The sequence below is a fragment of the Leiobunum rupestre genome, chromosome 3 (assembly GCF_980474605.1).
Source record: "Leiobunum rupestre chromosome 3, qqLeiRupe1.1.hap1, whole genome shotgun sequence".
NCBI lineage: Eukaryota > Metazoa > Arthropoda > Arachnida > Opiliones > Sclerosomatidae > Leiobunum > Leiobunum rupestre.
In genome coordinates this window covers 33,135,583-33,158,426 of record NC_143386.1, presented here as the reverse complement: position 1 = coordinate 33,158,426, position 22,844 = coordinate 33,135,583, and the positions used below count along the sequence as shown (strand labels likewise).

The 22,844-nt window shown below is 36.2% G+C and overlaps 1 protein-coding gene across 1 annotated transcript; it reads right to left on the bottom strand.

Annotated features, from left to right (window-relative positions):
• Window positions 1–245: 245 nt before the first annotated feature.
• Window positions 246–10,621, bottom strand: LOC149951531 (MFS-type transporter SLC18B1-like). The gene is made up of 13 exons (XM_090169575.1): window positions 10,442–10,621; window positions 9,462–9,557; window positions 9,022–9,095; window positions 8,779–8,929; window positions 7,320–7,388; window positions 7,157–7,244; window positions 6,811–6,950; window positions 6,108–6,206; window positions 5,948–6,042; window positions 5,777–5,872; window positions 5,637–5,708; window positions 3,292–3,385; window positions 246–317 (listed from the first exon to the last, which is right to left on the bottom strand). Exons 1-13 carry the CDS (start codon window positions 10,619–10,621, stop codon window positions 246–248), a joined length of 1,326 nt encoding a protein of 441 aa, XP_090025701.1.
• Window positions 10,622–22,844: the final 12,223 nt, after the last annotated feature.

Sequence of the window (22,844 nt, the reverse complement as noted above, 5' to 3'; positions counted from 1 at the left end):
TAGGATATTTCCTTTCAAGTAAAATTTATTCCGTATGAGTGTGTAAATAAACTGAGCTGAGTTAAAAGTAGCCTAGCATCTAGAGCCAGCCATGAAGTCTGGAGATTTTAGAACTTGCAATCCAGCATGGCAGCTGAACATAGTAGTCATTTTTGATTCAGTGTTTAATAATTATTTTAACGTTGGATTTGAACGGACCGTGCAATAACTGGTGAAGAATTTAACTATAAATCACAGTGGACTGCTCACATATAGGGCACCCTGGTTGTACTCATATCGGCAGATTTACCAGTATATCCAGAGTTTAGATCGAGTTCCTAAAAATCGCATTAAAAAGTCTTAGTAGAGTCTCCTACAAATAGTAAAACGCAGGTTTAAATAGAGTATCCTACAAATAGTAAAACGCAGGTATAAATAGAGTCTCCTACAAATAGTAAAATACAGGTCTTAATTGAGGCTCCTACAGAAAGCGAATTTTAATGCAGTGTCTTTCAAATCGCAAAAATCATGTCTAAATTGAGTTTCCTAAAAATTAAAAAATATGGGTTTAAACCGAATCTCCTAGAAATCACGGAAATAGTGTTTAAATCAAGTCTCAAACAAATCGCAAAAAACAAGTTTAAATTAAGTCTCCCACAAATAGTAAAACGCGGGACTAAATTGGGTCCCTACAAATAAAAAATCTGGGTTTAAATCAAATCTCCCAGAAATCACGGAAAAAGGGGTTTAAATCAAGTCTCAAACAAACCGCAAAAAACAAATCTAAATTAGGTCTCATAGCAAGATCTTAAATAGAGCTAAAAACGAGTCTTCTTTAAGGCTAGCTTAAAGAAACGTAAATAAAACTTGATTGTATCTAGATTTAAGTATATTTTTAGTCTGAGTTTTGGAGTTTGGAGACTTATTCATGATTTATTATGGGCTTTGAATAAGTCTTTTTTAAGGTTTTATTTTCGAAACGTAATTTTGGTAAGGGTAATATCCATAACTAATTTTTCCGTTGAATGTGAACACAACTATAGCCTATTTGAGTGGCATATTCGTTAGTGCTATTACAATTTTCTTTACAGTCAAAGTAGACATTAATCCTATCACTTACGACGTAAGTCCCAGCATTGCCAGACGTTCGAATTATCGTAAACGTCGATAATTTTCGAACTAATTTTTGGGTCTTGTAATAATTCCAACGACTTACTTTATGATACGCATTTTTCGATAATTCTGCTTGTGCATACGATCATTTTTCAACTGACTGCAAACCGAAACTGCCAATTTTAAACGCTAGATTTTGGTTTTCAATCGATCGATCTCATTTAAGCGTTTATAAAAATTGATATTTATCAAATATAACGTCTGTATATATTCCCACAAAATTCCGCGAAATTTAAATTTGCGAACAATATTAGACTATAATGGAATAAAAACCTTTTTTTTTTCCTTTTTTGGGTAAATAATGAAATTTTCCGACTTACAACTCTATATAAATCCCTAGTTACTCCTCAAAAGATGACGTGTATTTAAGGCTAATTTTGCGCCACAAGAAGAGATATATTCATCTACATTGTAGGTCGCAAACCACCTGGAAAATGAACTAGATTTTTCGCCAAACCGTATATTACTCGACGCGAAATGTAAAAATTGCACTCCATTGTTATAGTTACTTATTCGGTGGTTGCTCGTAGCGTCGTTGGCATACGTCATAAATAAGCTCCGCCTTGAAACGGCCGCCATGACATTAATTTCACGTCACAGATCACAGGGCAAAACGCCACACGATCCTGCGAAATAATCACGTGGCCACTATGTGCGTCTCAATGTCATGGCGAACCTAGACGCGTTACCATGGCAACGAACACCAGCCACACCCACGAGCAAGCTACGAATATAATTTTAATTGAAAATAACTGTAATGGACTGGTTAATACACCTCTCAAAACGTGTACTTGGAATTTGTAGTAGTATAGATAATGCTCCTAAAAGTGGCCACTACACGTTTTCGAGGGGTGGCTGGGGCTGCCTAATAACGTATCCCCTCCTTCACTATTTTGTCTTCGAAAACGTTTCTGCGAAGATACATGTCTCAAGCAAACAACATTAGTATGCTCGCAAGATATATAATTAGCGGCTACACTAACTTGTAAGAGAATTGGAAAATTTAGTCCAAACTTTTTGGTTTTATTCTGGTGTAGTACACGCAACTAAAGCGAATAGTAATTATAGCCAAAATAATTTCCCCCAAACCCAGTGTAATTATAGCCAAGGCCTATTTTCGCTTTTGGTCTAATTTCTATTTGAAATACAGAAAGTTCCGAAAATAGTTATTTTTATAAACTAACGTGGCCTTCTTGTTGAAATGTTGCTCTTACCTCACAGTCTCTTACTTATACAAGGCTAGGAGCGCGCGCTACAGTAGCGAGGAATATATTTTTTAGCGCGTGTGCAAAAAGCTCGTGCGCAAAATATACTAATAGAGCTGTGTTATGTGACGTAAGAGCAACATTTTAACAAGTTGGGCAAGACCACTTTTTATTTTATAAAATCAACTACTAACCTTTAATGAAAGGTAACTACTTGTTTTACCTTTTTCGAATCTTTAGAAGCAAAATCTTAGACGATTAATACGTTAAAAATGACACACTTTCGGGTGAGATGAAATGCTCGTTACGAAAGCCGTCATTTTGGGTCATAGAAACGCGTCAGTACGTGGTTTCGTTTCGCTGGTTCTGGGATTTCGGAGTAGGGTAAGAAGAGTAATTACCCTATGACGTCATTGTACTCCAATTCTGTGGTGACGAATAGGTCAAGTCGGGGTAAAAATTGTTTTTCCAAAATGGCTGTCTGTGACCTTTTTAGCAGATGCATTCTGGCTAGCAGACGACAAAATTCGATTTACTCTCTTCACACCTCCTTCCCAGAAGGAGTAAAAAGAGTAGCCCTAAAATCCTGGACAAGACGAATAGTTTATGGTGTAGAATAATTCTCAGCCCCGAAACTGGCGAATAGTTCGTTTTAGGGTTAAAAGACTACACCTTTAGCCCGATAACAAGATAAAAGAAACCACCTAGTGTATATTTTCTTTTGTTTTTCAAGAAGGGTGATCCACGGCCTAAAAAGCGTAGCACAAAAACAGTGACCAATAGTTTCCGGTGTAAGTGTTTTTGCGCTACACTTTTCGCCAAAAATTGGATTTCTTGCAACACTAGCCGAAAGTGTAGAACTATGGGGGCCAATAGATTCCACTAAATATATACTTCTGGTATGAATAACCATTGTCTTAGAACGCATACATACCCCGAATATCATTAACACAGCCCAGAGCACAGCGCCGTATCTGTATCCCATGTAGTCAATGAACAATCCGCCCAGAAAGTCGCCCAAGGTCATCCTGATAAGCGATAAAAGATATACAATTCAGTTAAGGCATTGTATTTTTGTTCATTTGGTGCCTGGGATCTGCCAGCCCTTCCATGTCTACTAAAGCTGGGTTGACTAAGTTTGCGATTCTAAAGATCGATATCATCATTCTCAAGGTCAAGATCACCATGTTTATACTATTTTTTTTTATAATAATATTTTAGTATATTATCGAGACAAACATTTTTAAATTCTGGGTAGCAATTGTGAGGACTGTGATCACTTCTTTTAAAATCTTAATTTCCCTCTCACTATATATTACGATAGGAAGTTTCTTCAGGTGAGTTGTTTAACAGAATCTTGTTTGAATCTTCTGCCGATTTTACGTAAAACAATAAGAATAAAATCTCCTACAGACGTTTGACCCTATTAAAGGTCAATCAACAGCGCTCCAAGTGACAAAAACGTTAAATCTGTTTAATCATTCCTAGTAATTAAATATGATACTGATAATTAGAAGTTTCTTTTAAAGGAAAAGTCCAAGATAAAATAAACTTAACTTAAAATTAAAGGCCCAGTTTTAAATTTTTTTAAATAATTTTCATTTTGTTTAAAAACTTTCAAATAAAATATATTTACGCTTCTATAATATATAAAAACAACTAGTAGGGTGGCGCCATTTTCGTTTAGAGCCGGCTGTGACGAAAGTCCTGAATTTGCTTCTCCTTGGCTCCGAAAGTTAGAGTTGACGTCAATTTAAAATTAAATTTCATTGGCTCTGAGCCTCTGAATGGTAGAGTGGCAGCAGACGGCTTTTCAATTAGCGAGTGAGTGTATTTGTTACAATTTTATATGGTTCTATTTACAATTAACTCGTTTAATAATTATTATAAAGAGCATTGGAATTATGTGCGCTCACCAATTAAGACGTAGAAGAGTAGCTGGTTACGAATCAGAATTTTTCACGCCAATTGAGAAGAAAATCAGCCTAATTGTTGGTTTTTCGGAATATCTGGCATTCTCAAACACGATCGCGAGCAGAGCGCTCGCGGAGCGAGCTCGTGCATTGGGCCGTGGTTCTGTATAGGTTTATGGTTGATTGGTCAGCTGATATAATATAGCCAATCGCGTAGTCATTTCGGAAACACGTCATACTACATTAAAAACGGCTAATAGGTTCGGAAGTATGTCTGTCCACACAAACGGCATTATAAAACAATTTAATTTTAAATTTTGTATTTAAATTGTCATTTAATTGTATCATATATTATTTTTATCGCTGTTTTAAACGATGCTTTTTCACTATAAATAATAATTTAAGCAAGTTGGACTTTTCCTTTAAACATATCTCTTGGGGGAGACGTGGCATATAGGAAATGTACTGAATAATCACTCCTAGTAGCGAGTATGTAGACGTGGTATGTAGAAAATATACTGAATAATCACTCCTAGTAGCGAGTATGTAGACGTGGTATGTAGAAAATATACTGAATAATCACTCCTAGTAGCGAGTATGTAGACGTGGTATGTAGAAAATATACTGAATAATCACTCCTAGTAGCGAGTATGTAGACGTGGTATGTAGAAAATATACTGAATAATCACTCCTAGTAGCGAGTATGTAGACGTGGTATGTAGAAAATATACTGAATAATCACTCCTAGTAGCGAGTATGTAGACGTGGTATGTAGAAAATATACTGAATAATCACTCCTAGTAGCGAGTATGTAGACGTGGTATGTAGAAAATATACTGAATAATCACTCCTAGTAGCGAGTATGTAGACGTGGTATGTAGAAAATATACTGAATAATCACTCCTAGTAGCGAGTATGTAGACTTGGTATATAGAAAATGTACTGAATAATCACTCCTAGTAGCAGGTATGTAGACTTGGTATATAGAAAATGTACTGAATAATCACTCCTAGTAGCAGGTATGTAGACTTGGTATATAGAAAATGTACTGAATAATCACTCCTAGTAGCAGGTATGTAGACTTGGTATATAGAAAATGTACTGAATAATCACTCCTAGTTGCGAGTATGTAGACTTGGTATATAAAAATGTACTTAATAATCACTCCTAGTTGCGAGTATGTAGACTTGGTATATAGAAAATGTACTGAATAATCACTCCTAGTAGCGAGTATACGATATGTGTATCGTTTCGAGGGCTATTGAGTGTATGATTGTCCCGCTAAATACCTCGTGCTAGACGTGGACTTGTTAATAATTTCAAGTAATAAAACTGAATTCCAGATATACTATATACCCGTACTTACCCTATATTTGTGAATCCCAGATACGAAACGGACACCAAGCTTCCAGCTATGTTTTCATTAAAGCCCATGTTTCTGTCATTTATAGGATTAATATACAAATTAGGAATTTAAGTTGGTAAAACAAATGATTGGTATTTTACATGAGTTGAATCTTGCATTGCAAGAAAACTGACACTGAAAGAGCGGACATTCCGATGGCGCATATTATGAGGGACACGATGAAAACAGAGAAATATCTGAAAGAGACCCACAAATATCTTTAGAAAGTAGAAAGATAATGTATATTGAGGTTAAAGTAAAAAATTCGTTACTGAAACGTGCTGACTAATCCGGGAAACGGACCAAACATGAGCATGCCGATAATGACAAGGACGTAAGATGTAATGGACACGGCGGTGTACTTCCCCTGTAATGATACAACATGGGCAATTTCAGTAAAATCATTGGCCACTTTGTGTGATTCTAACTTACAGTACGGTCACATAACTGTCCACAGATGGGGAAGGCGATGGTCTGTACGCCGTTGCAAACCATCATTACTAATCCCACTTGGGATAGCGTCAAGTTAAACTAGAAATCAGAAATTTGTTAGACTGCATTTGCTAAAGAACACAATTTAGTAATTTTCATCAGACGATAATGCCTAATACAATAAGTATAATGTATTCCCATTTCTATCAACTTTCCTTGACTGTAGACATGACCCCTTTAAAGGACTTCCTCGTCACAGCCACTTAATCGAGATCTTTTTATGGAGAGGTCAGAGCACTCCGTTATCACTGCCGTGTAAGGAAGAGCAACCCGTTCGTGACAAGCGTAGTTTCTTCTTGAATAAATAACCTACAGGAACCGAATCATATCCAAAAACCCATTCTTCTAATATCTGTGCTTGCCAGCGCTTCTACCGAGAGAATCACGAAAACTTTCCACCCAATTTCAAAACACAAGCAATTTCAATTCCCCCACATTAAGGTCTCGCGTAACTTACTTCCCCCACAATTAGGTCTTGTGTTTCTTTCTACCCCCACATTTAGGTCTCGCGTTACTTACTTCCCCCACATTAAGGTCTCGCGTAACTTACTCCCCCCACATTTAAGTCTTGTGTTTCTTTCTTCCCCCACATTTAGGTCTCGCGTTACTTATTTCCCCCACATTTAGATATCGCGTTACTTACTTCCCCCAGTTTAGGCTCCAGCATGGAAGCGAAGAATGCCAACAAAGCGCCGTAGAGCGTGAAAGCATATAAATAGTAAAGTACTCGAGGTGTCACCGTGTTCTTGACAGCGAACATCACTCCAGTCGTTTCCTTGTATTCTATGAACAACAAAACAATATCAGTCTTTTTCAGAATATGTCAGAAAGAAAACCATGAAGAAATTGGACTTTTAAAACTCGATGCTGGAGCCATCAACCCGTCTCGCGGATAGACTCCCGCAGCTTGTTATTTTTAATATATTTTAGTCATGGCAGTTAGTTTTATAAATTTGGGAGAACGGACGAAAAATACAGAGCATTCTTACCCGTTTCTTCTATCCACAGGTAAATTACTATGGCGTACAATATGCACACACCACCGGCGACGATGAAAGGTGACTGATAACCTCCCGCCTGCAATGGTACCTAACATTAGTAAATTAACTCCCAAGCCGGTGATGGAAGTATTTACAAGATTGACTGTCTTACCTGCAAAAGGTAAGCTCCCAATGGCGCCGCTACCAAAATGGAGAATGAGAAGAGACCTTCTAACACGGCCTAAAATTCAGAAGACCAAATCGATAAGAATTATGGTTTACGTTACGCCATTAGTCTATAATTATATGACAAGTAAATAAGGGCTCTGAGGCTCGTCGCGTAACTATAGTTTAAGGGACCCATTTTATCAAGTTACCATGAGGGCAATTTCTTCCCGAATCTTTTAGAGTGTCCCTTTTTTATGTTTAGGACACTGTAGTACATTAGTTTGTTAGTTAGCCTAAAAAATTACTCGTACTCTATAAGCTCCTCCACCGAGAAAATTAAGCAACTTACAAACAAAATATTATATTTTGCCTCGTCTGCCGGCACTATGCTGAGTTGTTGATAAGGCAAAGGCCTAATGTCTGAAACCCACCAAAGATGAGTGGTCATTTTAGAAACGACTCTCAATGGACCATTACTATGCGAAGTGTGACTCACTTATAAGAAACGTTATTTAAAACCTATGGTTACACCTACGTCCTCTTTTTCACTTCTACCCTTTAAATAATCAGCTAGGCTAATACCCAAGGCACCACCTTAAGCTCAAGTCATCTAGCGATAATGGCATCAATTCAGGTCGCCGGGTTCTACTGCCTAGGAGGGTGTTGGCAAACCCTTCAAACCACGCGAGCCAACAGCTCCTTACACTAACTATTACCGTTAACCTCAATGCTTAGTTTGGTGATATTATACAATAGATTCCATCAACTGTAAATTACTGTCATAGAAGACGACATTTTGTATTTACTGAACCACCATTTAAGCAAGGGCAGTTAGTAGAATCCCAAGAGTCGCAATTAGCAAAAATCTAGAGATAGCGCCATTTTATCGACTGCCAGGCTATTCGCCGTGACAGGGTAGTATCGGCTTAGTCATTGAGTAGGAAATAGTGTAACTGATCGAAACGGGACAAAAAGTTCGCTAAAGTTGAAAAAACCCTAACTGGTACAAAGACTAAATGAACTTTTTATTTGCTAATTTATTTATTAATTTTATAATAATCTAACAGATACTTTTGATATACCTGTGGTACGGTTCTTTAAGCGTTCGGTGCTCTGATAATTAACTTTATCAGAGCATGGACCACGTGGAAGCAGCTATATTAATATAAGTATTACTGACAGCTCGGAAATAAGCCAGTTTCCATACTATCCGACGCATGCGCAGTTAGGCAAAAAATCAATCGAGAATGGTACTTTCACGTCATGCCTCAACATGAACTCGGTGACATATGACGTCAACTTAGGTTTGCCTTTATTGTGAAAAGTTCCATAATAATAATATTTATCTTTTAAACCAAAAGATGGCAGTGCGGTTAGTGAAATTAGCTCGTTTATTCGATTTATCGATTTCCGGATATGTAACTTATATACTTTTAAAAACTCAATTGGCTTAATCCACTAACCATGGCAGTCGACAAATACTGTATCGGGGTAATCATATTGGTTAAGACGAAACTAGACACGTCCGTAGCTCCCAGCGCCGCTCCGTGGATGATTCTTATTAAAAGTTGAAATACTAAGAGCGCCACTTTATTTTCAATCATGTAAGCGAACCTAAAAGGTAAAAACGAAACGGTTGTTTTTATGGTTGAAAATAATCTAGGAAATAACGCTTCTAATTCGCGTCCATTGTGTTAAAACCTTACCCAAATGCGATGCAAGCAATCCCTGAAAATATAAGTCCATATAATAACTGCTTCTTCGGAGATATGATCTGCATCTGAAACACACACACACGTATGAACTATATGAAGATGATCTATATTTGAATAGCACCGTTGAAACAGTTATTACTTCGCCTATAACTATGTGAAATGTAAGAAATATATTGCGTAAGGATAAACCCTTTTTCAAGCCATCTTTGCCTGATTTAATGGTCTTATAATCTTATTTATACCGTATTTCACCCCGCACAATTTTTGAAAAATATGAGCGGGAGCTTGGCAAGGAAGATGTTTCAAACGAATAAAATAAGCAGTGTAGGGAGGTGCATATATTATATACTGCTGATATAGCTCATGACCTATTGCGAGAAGGTTGAGGGAAGCTTAACATGTGTCTTCACAAGGATTGCCTATTCGCTTACCATTTTCAACTCGATATAGACGGCAATCAAGACCACAAGGTGCAAGACTCCCATGATAAATCCTGTTTGCAATCCTGTCAGTCCCTTCTCACGAGCCTAGACATTGATATTCATTAGCCGTGTTGCTTGCTCTATATTGGTTCAATTTCGGGTCAAAACGTGGACACCGCCATTTTCGCCATTTCCCCTTACCTAGCGGTGATTGTAGGTAATGATTTTCAAAAAAATATTGGTTAATTTTTTTTACTTTATCTCATCATAGACTATCAAGGAACCCCCAAGGCTTGAAACGAATTGGATTTTTACGTTTGGCTAGCGACTGGCCAAACTGGCTAAATTAATCCACCTGTTGGTGAAAAATCGAAACTTATGCATAAACCCCAATACATGTTACCTGAAACTGCTTCGTGAATGGCGAGAGTTAGTAGAGGTGGTAGGGGTGAGGGGGATTGGGATGATTTGCTCATTTGAACCGCCAGGTAGCGTAGATCCTAATTTTGATTTATCCCACGCCTGTCTAGTGCCCCATTCAAACTTAAGCCCTGTTCACTCTATACAATTAATTGGACCACTTAATTGAAACCAACTAATTGTAAGCAAGAAAATTGAATAGTGTGAACAGAAATATTGTAACCATTGTTCCAACTTTTTCTGTTCACACTGTACAATTTTCTTGCTTACAATTAGTTGGTTTCAATTAAGTGGCCCAATTAATTGTATAGTGTGAACTGGGCTTTAGTCTAATGATCTCATTGATTGTGTAAATATTCCATTTATATTATTGCTACCTTATCTATCTACAAAAAAGTACCAATAAAAGAAGGACATGCAATTTTTCTTCCTGTACCTAGAAAATATTAGGCCTACTAACAAACAGTCATGATATCGTTGCTGTTTATCATGATTGGCCCAAAATGGCGGATCCCACAAACAAAGTCTGTAACACCACGATACAGAATATCTGGTTTCGTGGAACTTACTTTATCAGGAAAGAAGGATGACGGTACGAAGGCCGTGAGGAAGACCATGAATTGGGCGCCTCCCAAAATACCGACCACAAAGACCACTTTCTTCAATTTGGGTTTGGTTTCATCTTGCAACACTGGCGCTGTCGAATCAATCGTTGCCACGGAAGCGGCCAAAGAATGTTCTGAAGACATCCCAAAAGCGTTAACTAGATAACCGATTTAATTAAACTACCTTAATATTTTATCCGAAAATAATTTGAATACACCTTAGTAATCGAATTGAATGTTTCAGCTATTGAGTGTACCCTGCCTTTATAACGAAACCTCAAGTGTCCGGTTGCTTTGGTGAAATAAACTGAAAATAAAAAAAAATCAAATATCACCAATGAAGATTCATCCAGAACGAAGCTGATGATTACTAGGGATAATTTATTAATTACGCTAATTCATAAATCTTTGCTTGCATTTTTCTAACGAGACTGTCAATGTGAAGAAGCACGTTTTGTTAATTTTTCACATTGGCTTTTTTGTTGATGAATCGTTAAGGTAACTTAGTTGTATTCAGTACCAAGAATGTTTAAGACGTGCTTCTTTCTAATTATTATTAGTGCCAAGGTCGCGGTTATCTGTGGCACCAGAAGTATATAAATATCTTTCTCGCGAGAGAAGTGTTCTTCAGTATAAACCGCTAATGTCATTCGCTTGAAACTGATTTATTAGAAGACATTTCGGAAGATAATATTCTGCGGGGCGCAATATCATATTTAGTTTATTTCCAACAAAAATGCGGTTTTGTTCATGTTTGGTGGAGCAGCCTTTATGTGTATTAATGGTTGACGGTCAGCTCTTTACCCACTTTGCAGAAAAGAAGGGTTATGATCTGATTGACAGTCCCCCTTTTTTTACCACCTGTATGAAGCGCGTACGATAACCATGTTAATATATGAATTAAGAAATAAACAACATTTTAATATGAAATTTGAACCACTGATTTCTCTGGTAATATTAAAGGGGAGAAAGAAGAGCACCCAGGTAACAAGAGCTCGTGCATATTAGGTTGATATTTAGTATTCATCGTTTATATTCCGTGTTGCGTAAATATATTCGTCGTTTCAACGTGTTAAGTTAGTATATAAGACTCTTGTTTAGTACTGCCTTCTACAAGCCTTCTACGTCCCTCAAACTTCCATGATTTAGTGTCAGAACCCGCATGTTAACCCTACTGATGGAACTTACTGTTTTTATCCATATCTTTTTTTAGTTCTTCAATTTTATGTTAAAACCTGGAAATTTTACTGATTGAGCTACTTCCCAGGTAGCACGAGCACGTGCATATTAGATTAATATTTAAAGAAAAAAACAATAATTGCATGCAAAATAACCAATAAATGCAGCAAAAATAACCAATTAATACACCAAAAATAGCCAACTAATGCACAAAACTAACTAATTAATGCACGCAAAAGAACTAATTTATGTACGCAAAAAAAAACAATGACGGCACGCAAGATAACCAATTATATAGCAAAAACAAACAATTAATGCAGTGGAAACATCAACGCGTGTGGGAGGGTCCTGTCGTTGACAAATCGATCGCTCTCTTGTCTGACCACTCTTCAAGTGACTGTGCCAAGGCGAGGTTGCTCTCCGTGAGCACTAAAGAATCCGGCTGCTAGTTGAACGCTCTTCCGTCACCGTCATTGGGGACATACTTAAAGGATGACTCATTCCGAATAGCCATCGGCCTTCGTGTGTGCCGCATTCTTGCAGCTGCGGTAGCCAAGTCGATTCCTTTGGAACTCACGGCCTAAGTTGTAAGAAGAGTGCGGGTAGGCTTTCGCGCCATGGTGCGGTGAACGATATTCTTAAACGCGCTTTGGTGTCCGCTGGGGTTCCGGCCATCCTGGAGCCCCCAGGTCTATCGCGTGAGGATGGAAAGCGTCCCGATGGTGTATCCTTGGTTCCCTGGTCTGGTGGTAAATCCCTAGTGTGTGATTTTACCCGCACCGACCCTCTAGCGCCTTCCTATTTGGCCATTTCTTCTTCAGCCCCTCGCGGGGCCGCTACCCTGGCTGAAAAAAAGAAGAAAGCCAAGTACGAAGGCCTAAAAAACTGTTACGTGTTTAAAGCCGTGGCAGTCGAAACCCTCGGGTCCTTCGGGCGCGATGGCCTAGCTTTTGGTCACTCCATCGGCTGGGGAATTCGCGAAGTGACTGGCGAAACGCGCTCGGTACAGTACCTACTTCAACGCATTGCAATAGCCGTCCAAAGAGGCAACGCGGCTTCGGTACTAAACACTTTTCCCCCAGGCTCCTCGCTAGAGGACTATTTGTTTCAATTACCTTAACGGTTTTATAGCTGTACAATTTCATTAACTTGTATTCAAATGTTGATTTTTTCTTTGAAAAGATCCGTTATCAAAAAATAGTAAAATTTTAAATTAATGCACACAAAATAGCCAATGAATGCACATAAAAATAACCAATTAATGTAGATAAACAAACAATTAATGCACGCAAAATAACCGATTGACCAAACGAAATATAACCGATTGACACAAAAAAATTAAATTAATATATTAATTAATATTAATTCATGGAAACTAACCGCTAAATACACCAAAAATAATTCCTTAATACACGCAAAATTGTTGATTAAAACGGAAAAATTTGAATAAAAAACTTAAAAAATTAATGCGATTTGAACATAGGCGCTTTTTATATTCTAAATGTACTCGAAATTTAACACTTTAAAATTACGTGGTGAAACATGTGCTAAGTAGTGACACGATCAACATTTACCAAACGTGTTTCGTATACGTTTTAGAAACCTTGAAAAAACACTTAATATGTACGTGTATATTCCTGTAAATATAGTGTATCTAACCCTATGCATTAAAATACTGAATAAAGTAAAAACAAACCACTTTTGCATAGTAAAAATCAAAACATTTTATTTAAAATGCTGGTCACGACTAGTTTCGCTTACCGTTCGGTAGCATCATCAGGTGTGTGAGTGAAAGCGAAACTCGGTTACAATTTCCACAAAGTGGCTAAAAAATTATTTGGACCTTCGTCACGATTAAAGATTAAGTTTGTTTTTTTGTGGTCTAAAATTTCCAACGATTCCCTGAGATTAAGTTTTATATAGTTATCAATTTTACATATTATTTTGCTTTCATTAAACATAATGGAGTGGCTGGGGTTGTTTTTTATATGTTCGGCGAGAGCGGAAGAATAGGTTTTATTATTTTTTACATCGTTTTTATGTTCGTTTAATCTAAATTTGAAGTTGCGTTTAGTTTGGCCAATATATATGCCTTTACATGAACAAGGAATTTTATAAATACCATAGTTTTCGGAAGTTGGGATTTTGTCTTTTTTGGGGGCCAACGTGTTAATTATTTTATTACATGGTTTGAAAACGGGTTTGATTTTATAGTTACTTAATATATTGCCTAATTTTTCCGACACATTTTTTATATAAGGGATAACTGTATATATTTTTTTATTTTTTTCGTATGGGATGTTGGTGTTTATTCTTATTGAATGTCTGCTTTTAACTTTAGATAGGGTACGGTTTATTAGGGTTTCGTTATATCCTCTGTCTTTCCAAGTGTTCAGCTGATAATTTTGATTTTTCTTTGAACCAAACTAAAAAACCCAAAGAAAAATCAAAATTATCAGCTGAACACTTGGATTTATTAAACAATAAAAAGATTGTAAATAAATCCAATACAATTCTGACGGAAGCTCAAACAAGTGTTTTAGAACTCGGTTTCAACTATGCAATCTCCCCTAAAATTCTAAATCCTAATAACTTAATTATGGAAATAGAAGGAAGCCTAAAAGCCATCCCAAACGAAGACCAAAATCGCATCAGGTACAACTGCAAAAAATTAATAAACAAAAAACCAACAGTAATCAACCTATCAAATGACCAAAAAACCGCCCTGAAAGAACTAAAGTCTAATAATAATATAATTATCACCCGAGTGGATAAAGGCGGTTGTATAGTGGTCCTAGAAAAATCAGATTACGATAAAGGACTAAACGAAATCTTGTCTGATATCAACACTTACGTACCTCTAAAAAGAGACCCTACAAATACTTACCATAAAAAAGTAAAAGACACCCTAAAAAAATTGTATCACCCTAACACCTGAAGAAATAAAAAAGTTAACCCCAGTCCACTATTCAGCACCAAGAATGTATATTCTACCTAAAATACACAAGCCGGTCCTCAAATTCCGCCCCATAGTTGACAATATCAACTCATCTGCTCAACCGACCGCCAAATACATCGTTAAAAAACTATCCCATCTTAAATCAAATTTTCAACACACCATCAAGAACTCTACAGAACTGATAACAAACTTACAAGAATTAAAAATAGAAAACGAAGACCTATTCGTGTCCTTTGATATTGTGTCCTTGTTCACTAACGGTACTAGAAGAAAGACTCTTAGACAATAAATACAACCCAATCGAAATCGACGAAATTCTAACCCTAGTCAAATTATGTATAATTCAACCCTTCTTTAAAATTAACGACAACTACTATACCCAGATAGAGGGCCTAGCAATGGGTTCCTCTCTTTCCCTATTATTATGTGACTTATATATCGATAAACTAGAAAACATAGCCTTAAAAAACTCCCCATTCACCATAGAATTTTGGAAGAGATACGTAGATGACATTTTAGCCCTCTGGAAACATGGAATAGAAAATTTATTAATTTTTTTAAAGTACCTTAATAGCTTAGACCACTCGATCCAATTCACATACGAACTAGAAACTAATAACAAAATCTCCTTTCTAGACGTCTCAATCATAAAAAATAATAACCAAATCTCTACAGCAGTATACAGAAAACCATTCGCAGTATCTTTACCTCCTCACGCAAACTCTAACCATCCCCTAAGTCAAAAAACAACAGCCTTTCACTCCTACATATATAGAGCCTTCAAAATCTCCTCAGACCAAGATTCTCTAGAAAATGAAATAAATTTCATAAGAGCTATCGGGAAAGACAGAGGATATAACGAAACCCTAATAAACCGTACCCTATCTAAAGTTAAAAGCAGACATTCAATAAGAATAAACACCAACATCCCATACGAAAAAAATAAAAAAATATATACAGTTATCCCTTATATAAAAAATGTGTCGGAAAAATTAGGCAATATATTAAGTAACTATAAAATCAAACCCGTTTTCAAACCATGTAATAAAATAATTAACACGTTGGCCCCCAAAAAAGACAAAATCCCAACTTCCGAAAACTATAGTATTTATAAAATTCCTTGTTCATGTAAAGGCATATATATTGGCCAAACTAAACGCAACTTCAAATTTAGATTAAACGAACATAAAAACGATGTAAAAAATAATAAAACCTATTCTTCCGCTCTCGCCGAACATATAAAAAACAACCCCAGCCACTCCATTATGTTTAATGAAAGCAAAATAATATGTAAAATTGATAACTATATAAAACTTAATCTCAGGGAATCGTTGGAAATTTTAGACCACAAAAAAACAAACTTAAAATTTAATCGTGACGAAGGTCCAAATAATTTTTTAGCCACTTTGTGGAAATTGTAACCGAGTTTCGCTTTCACTCACACACCTGATGATGCTACCGAACGGTAAGCGAAACTAGTCGTGACCAGCATTTTAAATAAAATGTTTTGATTTTTACTATGCAAAAGTGGTTTGTTTTTACTTTTTTCAGTATATTCCTGTACATTAAATCGTGATTATTATGTTTAAATCGCGATTAGAAATTAGAACGAGAACCAGAATGATTATATTGGTGATTGGAATGATTTTAATTGTGCGTGATTAGAACGAGCTGATTAGAATAATTTAATATGTGATTAGAATTATTATTTCGTATTAACCGCGCTCGATAAAATCTCGATTCGACCGATTTTATTGATTAAATCGTGATTAAAATAATTAAATCTAATTGAAACGTTTAAATCATGATTAAAAAGATCAGATCATGATAAGAGTAATTAAATGTCGTTTATATCGCGATTAGAGTGATTAAATCGTGATTAAAATGATTTAATCTAAGTAAAACGTATAAATCATGATTACAAAGATTAGATCGTGATAAGATTAATTAAATCTCGTTTAAATCATGATTAGAGTGATTAAATCGTGATTAGATTTTCTAATATTGATTAGATTTTTTAATCTTGATTACCCTGATTTAATCACTATTACCCTGATTTAATCATTTTACTATGATTAAGACGCACCCAAAATGGAAGTGACCTGCCCCTCGCAATTAATGCACACAAAATAACCAATTATTGCACCCAAAATAGGCAACTAATGCACATAAACTAAATTATTATTGCACACAAAATAGCCAATGAATGCACACAAAAATAACCAATTAATGCACAAAAAAACAACCAATTAATGTACACAAAACAAACAAATAATGCACGCAAAATAAGTCATTAATGCACGCAAAATAACCTATTGACCAACGAAAATTAACCTATTAACACACAAAAATATGAAATTATTGTACGCGAAATAATACCTGAATTCACGGGAACTAACCGCTATATACACAAAAAACAACTCCTTTATTCAAGCAAAATCGCTGATTATTACGTTATAATTTATTACGGTTATTGTTTCCAAAATTAATGCGATTTGAACTTAATAGTCGCTTTTTATAATTTAAATGTACGCTTAATTTAACACGTAAAAACTACGTGGTGAAACAAGGATTTTAATAATCGTGCATCACGTGCTAACTGATGACATGTTCAACGTTGTGCTAATTGATGACATGTTCAACGTTGTGCTAATTGATGACATGTTCAACGTTGTGCTAACTGATGACATGTTCAACGTTTACCAAACGTGTTTCGTATACGTTTTAGAAACCTTGATAAAACACGTAATATGTACGTGATGTTTTGATACCTTGGTTGTAGCCATCAATCTTCAATGCGACAGAGACTTGTTTCCATTAGATGGTGCTAGTGAAACTTTTCGCTGCGAATACCACGCACCAGTAGTGCATGCACGATTATTAAAAACGTTGACCACGCACTATCAGGCACAGGGGTCAAAGGTCAGGCATTTGGACTTGGGAAGATGGTTAATTGAGGCTTCAATTGTCTACAGCGTACATTTACGATACTAGCTTGGCGATCGCTCTAATTAATTACTTCGTTATCTTCAGAAAAATATACTTTCGTAAATTCGTGAGAATATGGGTTAATGGCGATGACATTAAATATTGGCAACCCTCAAGTCTAGGTTAAAGATGCCACTTCTAACAATACATTTCGAGATAAGAACATTGGGGATCACCACCCCTTGGTCGACCAGCGAAGAGACAGGTTAATTAGCTCCAAGGGGAATTCGAAAAACGGAGTTTCGGAAAGATTCCCAGGGTTTTAAATTTAAAGAATGTTTTACTGTGTGAGAAAATACTTCTTAGATTCTAGAGATTTTAAAAATTATTTAAAGTGTTATCATTAATTTGGTAAATCAGAAAATATGTAAAATATAATATTTCATAACTTAAGGCTTAATTTACTTATTTACCCCGACCCCGACTGTCGCAAACCAAGTCGGGGTTTTCCATTTCTCGTCGTTATGTTTTCGTAGTGTAATTTTAAATTTTCGCGCCGACGCACCCCGCTAAAATCCTAAAAATATAAAATATATAGGTTCCTTCTCTCCCTTTTTTCGTGGGCGACAATAGAATGATCCGAATGACCTTCAGCTGATGCCACTGACTTTTTAGATTCTAGATATTTTAAAAATTATTTAAAGTATTATCATTTATTTGGTAAATCAGAAAATATATAAAATATAATATTTCATAACTTAAGGCTTAATTTACTTATTTTAGCGTTACGTAATAAATTCTTGGAACCTTTCGGTGTTCGTACGGGGACCCCGACCCCGACTGTCGCAAACCAAGTCAGGGTTTTCCATTTCTCGTTGTTTTGTTTTCGTAGTGTAATTTTAAATTGTTTCGGGCTCTCTCAGTCTCAGCTAAGGAGTGTGCAATTACAACGTTTGTAAATAACTTGTGAATTTATAAAACAACTTACTTAAACAATTGCCTAAGCTATAGACCTTTATTTTAATATCTACCTATCTATCTATTGTTACTATTACCCGAGGGGCTGACCACTATCCGTAATCGGTGTACAAGCCCTTTTTGACCGTACTAAAGTGATTACGTAATCGATTACAAATTTAGAACTATTAAAGGCTGTACTCGCTGTAATCGGTGTACAGAACTTAAGGAAGTGGTTAGCCCCTCACTATTACCAGAAGTAAATAAACCAAAGTTATCAGACTGCTATACTTCCCATGTTGGAGGCGTTTTCCTTATGAAGTTAAATATTTACCTCGAAATTGAAATTTTGCGCGCTCCTAGGCCGAAAATAAAACGTTTTTGTTTTTATGAAACCATTTTTTATACATATAAATAGCTATACCCATAACTCCCAAGTGCAATTTATCGCGTCAAAAGACGGGGATGGAAATTATCTTTAATTTGACTAGATTTTATCATTATTTTCATCAGGAAAACGCCCTCCGATTCTGAGCGCTATTTCGAAAACTTCGGTTCATTTACTTCTGCTATTACTAATAGTCCCTATTCTCAGAGGCTGGCTTACACAAGATACCTATCAGTAAAATTGGGGTATTTCTATAATTTTTCTATTCTTAATAAATACAAAGGATTTTCCATCCCCGACCCCAACTTGTTTTTCGCGGGGTTAGACCCACCCCGACCCCACCTTTATATTGACCCCGTACGAACACTACTTTCGGACCGCTTTCCTACTTCAGCCGCTGCTCTGCTTTATATTTTATGATTTTTCAATATTTTCGTATAAATATTTTGAATAAAGAATTGGCCATCCATGTCATATTTGCATTGGTAATTCAATTAAATCTATCAATATTATAAAAACAAGTAATGTGTTTTTCTCAAATATTTATGATTTCTCAAGCGGGCTCTAAAATCTAAAACAAGATAATATTTTATAGAAAATAAGATTTTAAACGAGAATTGTTTTAAAGGACGTTCATTTAAACTTAAATCCCCTAAGTATATGAGAATAATAAATTTTATTATACCAAAATGGAGAGGTCTGTAGTCCACTTGGGAATTTGATGATACGATCTTACTAGAAACTGCTTCGCGATCAGATACTGGAATTATTTTCCAGTACGTGCGCGCATCGAGCACCTGGTATTCACCCACCTGTTATTGAATTTCCAGTACCAAGCGTTGTTTTCAATCCGATATAAATTTTATCATTGCCGAATAGGAAAAAACATCGATAGAGGTCATCAGGTAGAAATATTCAACTTTGAACGCCGTTAATTGGATACCCGGAGGATATTGAAAACACTACATTGCTCTGTTGCTTGCTTCTTGTAAGCCGAGACGATCCGTTGCCCAAATTAGTTGAAAAGTGCAAGTATGTGGCCAAATGAAAAAAAAAACAGCACAAAGAAGAAGAATTGTGTAGCATTTTCGCTACCAAATACAATGTCATACTTTTTGATGAATAAAAACCAAATGAAATTCTAGTGAAAACTTTGCAAATAAAGTAAAAAAAACAGCGTGACGAGATCTCTGTGGAAATGATTTTAATTGAGAGCCACGTCAAAAATACCAACACTCCAACTTATAAAAAGGGAACTGAGAAATACTACAATAATTCTAATATCGTCCCAAATATATAAAAAAAACCTTTCGAAATACACTGTAGCAATACACGAATGAGAAAGGATTTGAACGAAAAATTTGTCTGGCAACCTTCACATCCGGCGTTTCATAGAATGATGGCGGCGAACGAAAACGCGAGCTCAACGTCAAGGGCTACCCAAGACATAACTAGTATATTAAAGGAACAAGTACCTGGCTCTATAGAAAACAGGTTAATTTTCCCTATTTTGGGCTAAACAAAATCTGTAGAAAATGTACCAAAAATTAGTTTAGATAACATTTTAGCTTTTTACCAAAAAAATTGAAAGCCAAACGCCAGTTTGAAAGAAACGACAAGTTCGCCACCGAATTTTAATTATATTATTATGGGCGAAAATCTAAACGCTCTCAATCGTAGCACTCTCCCTCTCTCTAGAATGCGAGTGTTGGTCGAAAGAGGGGAGTGGCACTCTCGGAACTCTGCAATATTCCACTCTTATTGTTCTTCTGGTGCGCTGAAAAACGGCGCGAAATCTCTTTAAAGGGCGCGAATTTTTAATTTCAATATTTTTATATATCTTTCATGAGGCGGGAAATTCCAATCTTAGCTTTATTCTTATTTTTAGAGTGGTTGAAATAGTTTAGTGATTTTAAACTCGTAGCAAAGTAAATGTATATTTTTATTAGTGATTAGAATTAATCCGCTCAAATAATTGATTAATCAAGGGTGAGATTTACGTTACGGCCACGCCAACGGGGTGATACTTGGGGATATGTATGAGACACCCGTAGATGAAGTATAATAACCACCCGTTGGTGGATTGTTAGTCGTTCTCACAAGGCCCGGAAGGCCGCCCACATTATAACTATCTGCCGCCCAAATACTTGGCATTAAAGGACTACGCCACTTGTCCCGGCGGTTAATGAAATAAACTAAGTAATAAATAAAACGAAAGTATTACTTTTTTAAGACGACATTATTTGTGAGGTAAAGAAGTACTAGAGAACCAGACTGCATACTATACTGAACTATGTTAAAATTCTACCGGTTCGATATACAGGTGGTTACGGATAAGTATGCTAAAAATTAAATGACGTGTTCTTTGGGTCATATGAAATCAATAAATTCCAATGAACATGGGTCCTAAAATGGATTGCTTCCGAGTAATTCGCTCTCAAAAATTGACCTCCAAAACGGCGAAACGGGCAAATGTGCAGTTTCTATAAAGAAAACGATCACTAGTACTTAAGCTTCGTTATTAAATAAGAAGAAGTAGGATAAGTGTGCAAGTATATTTTACTCAAAACGGAGGTGTTTCAAAGTGTCAACTTAATTCGAGTACGCGGATATGCATTTGATGTACGGGCGGGAATATGGTTATAGTTTAGACGCGACTCACGCGAGGCGGTTATACTAGGAGCAATTCCCGATAAGCGATTACCACACCCACGTACGTTCGAAGGCGTGGATAGACGTTTACGAGAGCGTGGTCATATTCAACCAGCAAGTAATTGTGGAATTCATCGTACCCCTGAATTAATGGCTTTAAAAGTCGCTTGATGACTTAGGCCTAAGGTGTTGCCTTGGGTATTAGCCTAGCTGATTATTATTCTCATTATTAATCGCATTTCCCTGTTGCTTGGTTTGGCGTTTGTTGCAGCCTACATCCAGGGGCTAGTAGGCCACACTTTGAAGCTTTCTGGCGCTCATTTAACTCATCGTAGGGAAATGGTGGAGAAACTGGCATACTTCTCAACTCTCCCCCTACAACTCCTTCAAATTTTTGCATAACCTTTTGAAAGACCCTGTATACTGTATGTGCATACTGTGTATACATATATACTGTATACCTTTATATTTGATTTTATATTATACCGAATTGTTTTCGTTCAAAATGGATATTCCCGGGTTATCTTGAGTCTTTTTGTGAACAAGATGTTGGTAAACAATTGAACAATTTACCGTATAACCTTTTGTAGCTCGTGTTCCAAAAAAACCAAGATAATTATATCTTAATTTAAGCGCCTAAAAATGGATGATAAAATATCGAAAGTGTGTCCCCTGATCCATTGCATTGCACTGCTCACATATAGAGCATGGTGGTGGGTCGAGTGGCTGCTCGGGAAGCCTGTACACCAATTACGCGTAATGATTAGCCCCTCGTGGTTGGTTGGGATACATGTTAGGATAAATTAGTTGGTTGGTTATGTTTTCAACGGATATATCCATATAGGGATTAATTGGTCTTATGTTGGAACTATGGCCACTAGCTATAAAACCAGAATCAACGCCTGTCTGTACTGCCAAATATATTTTTAAATATCACTTACGTATTTAAGAGCTGATCGTTATATTGTTAACGGTAATAGTTAGTGTAGGGAGCTGTAGGCTCGCGTGGCATGAAGGGCTTGCCACCACCCTCCTACACTCTAAAAACTAAGGGTTTAAATTTAAAACATTAATGTGTATAAACTTTTTGTCGAAAATCCAATCCATCGAAGGATTTCATAAAAACCATTCTAAATTTAATTGGTTTGGTTCTAAACCATTTATATTTCCAGAGAATTTAACATTTATTTATTTGGTTTAATTTTAAACCATTACTGTAGCAATATAAAACGATTTATATGATAAAGAGTATAATAATGGCTTGTATATAAACCATTTTAAATATATTTATATGCTACTGCAAA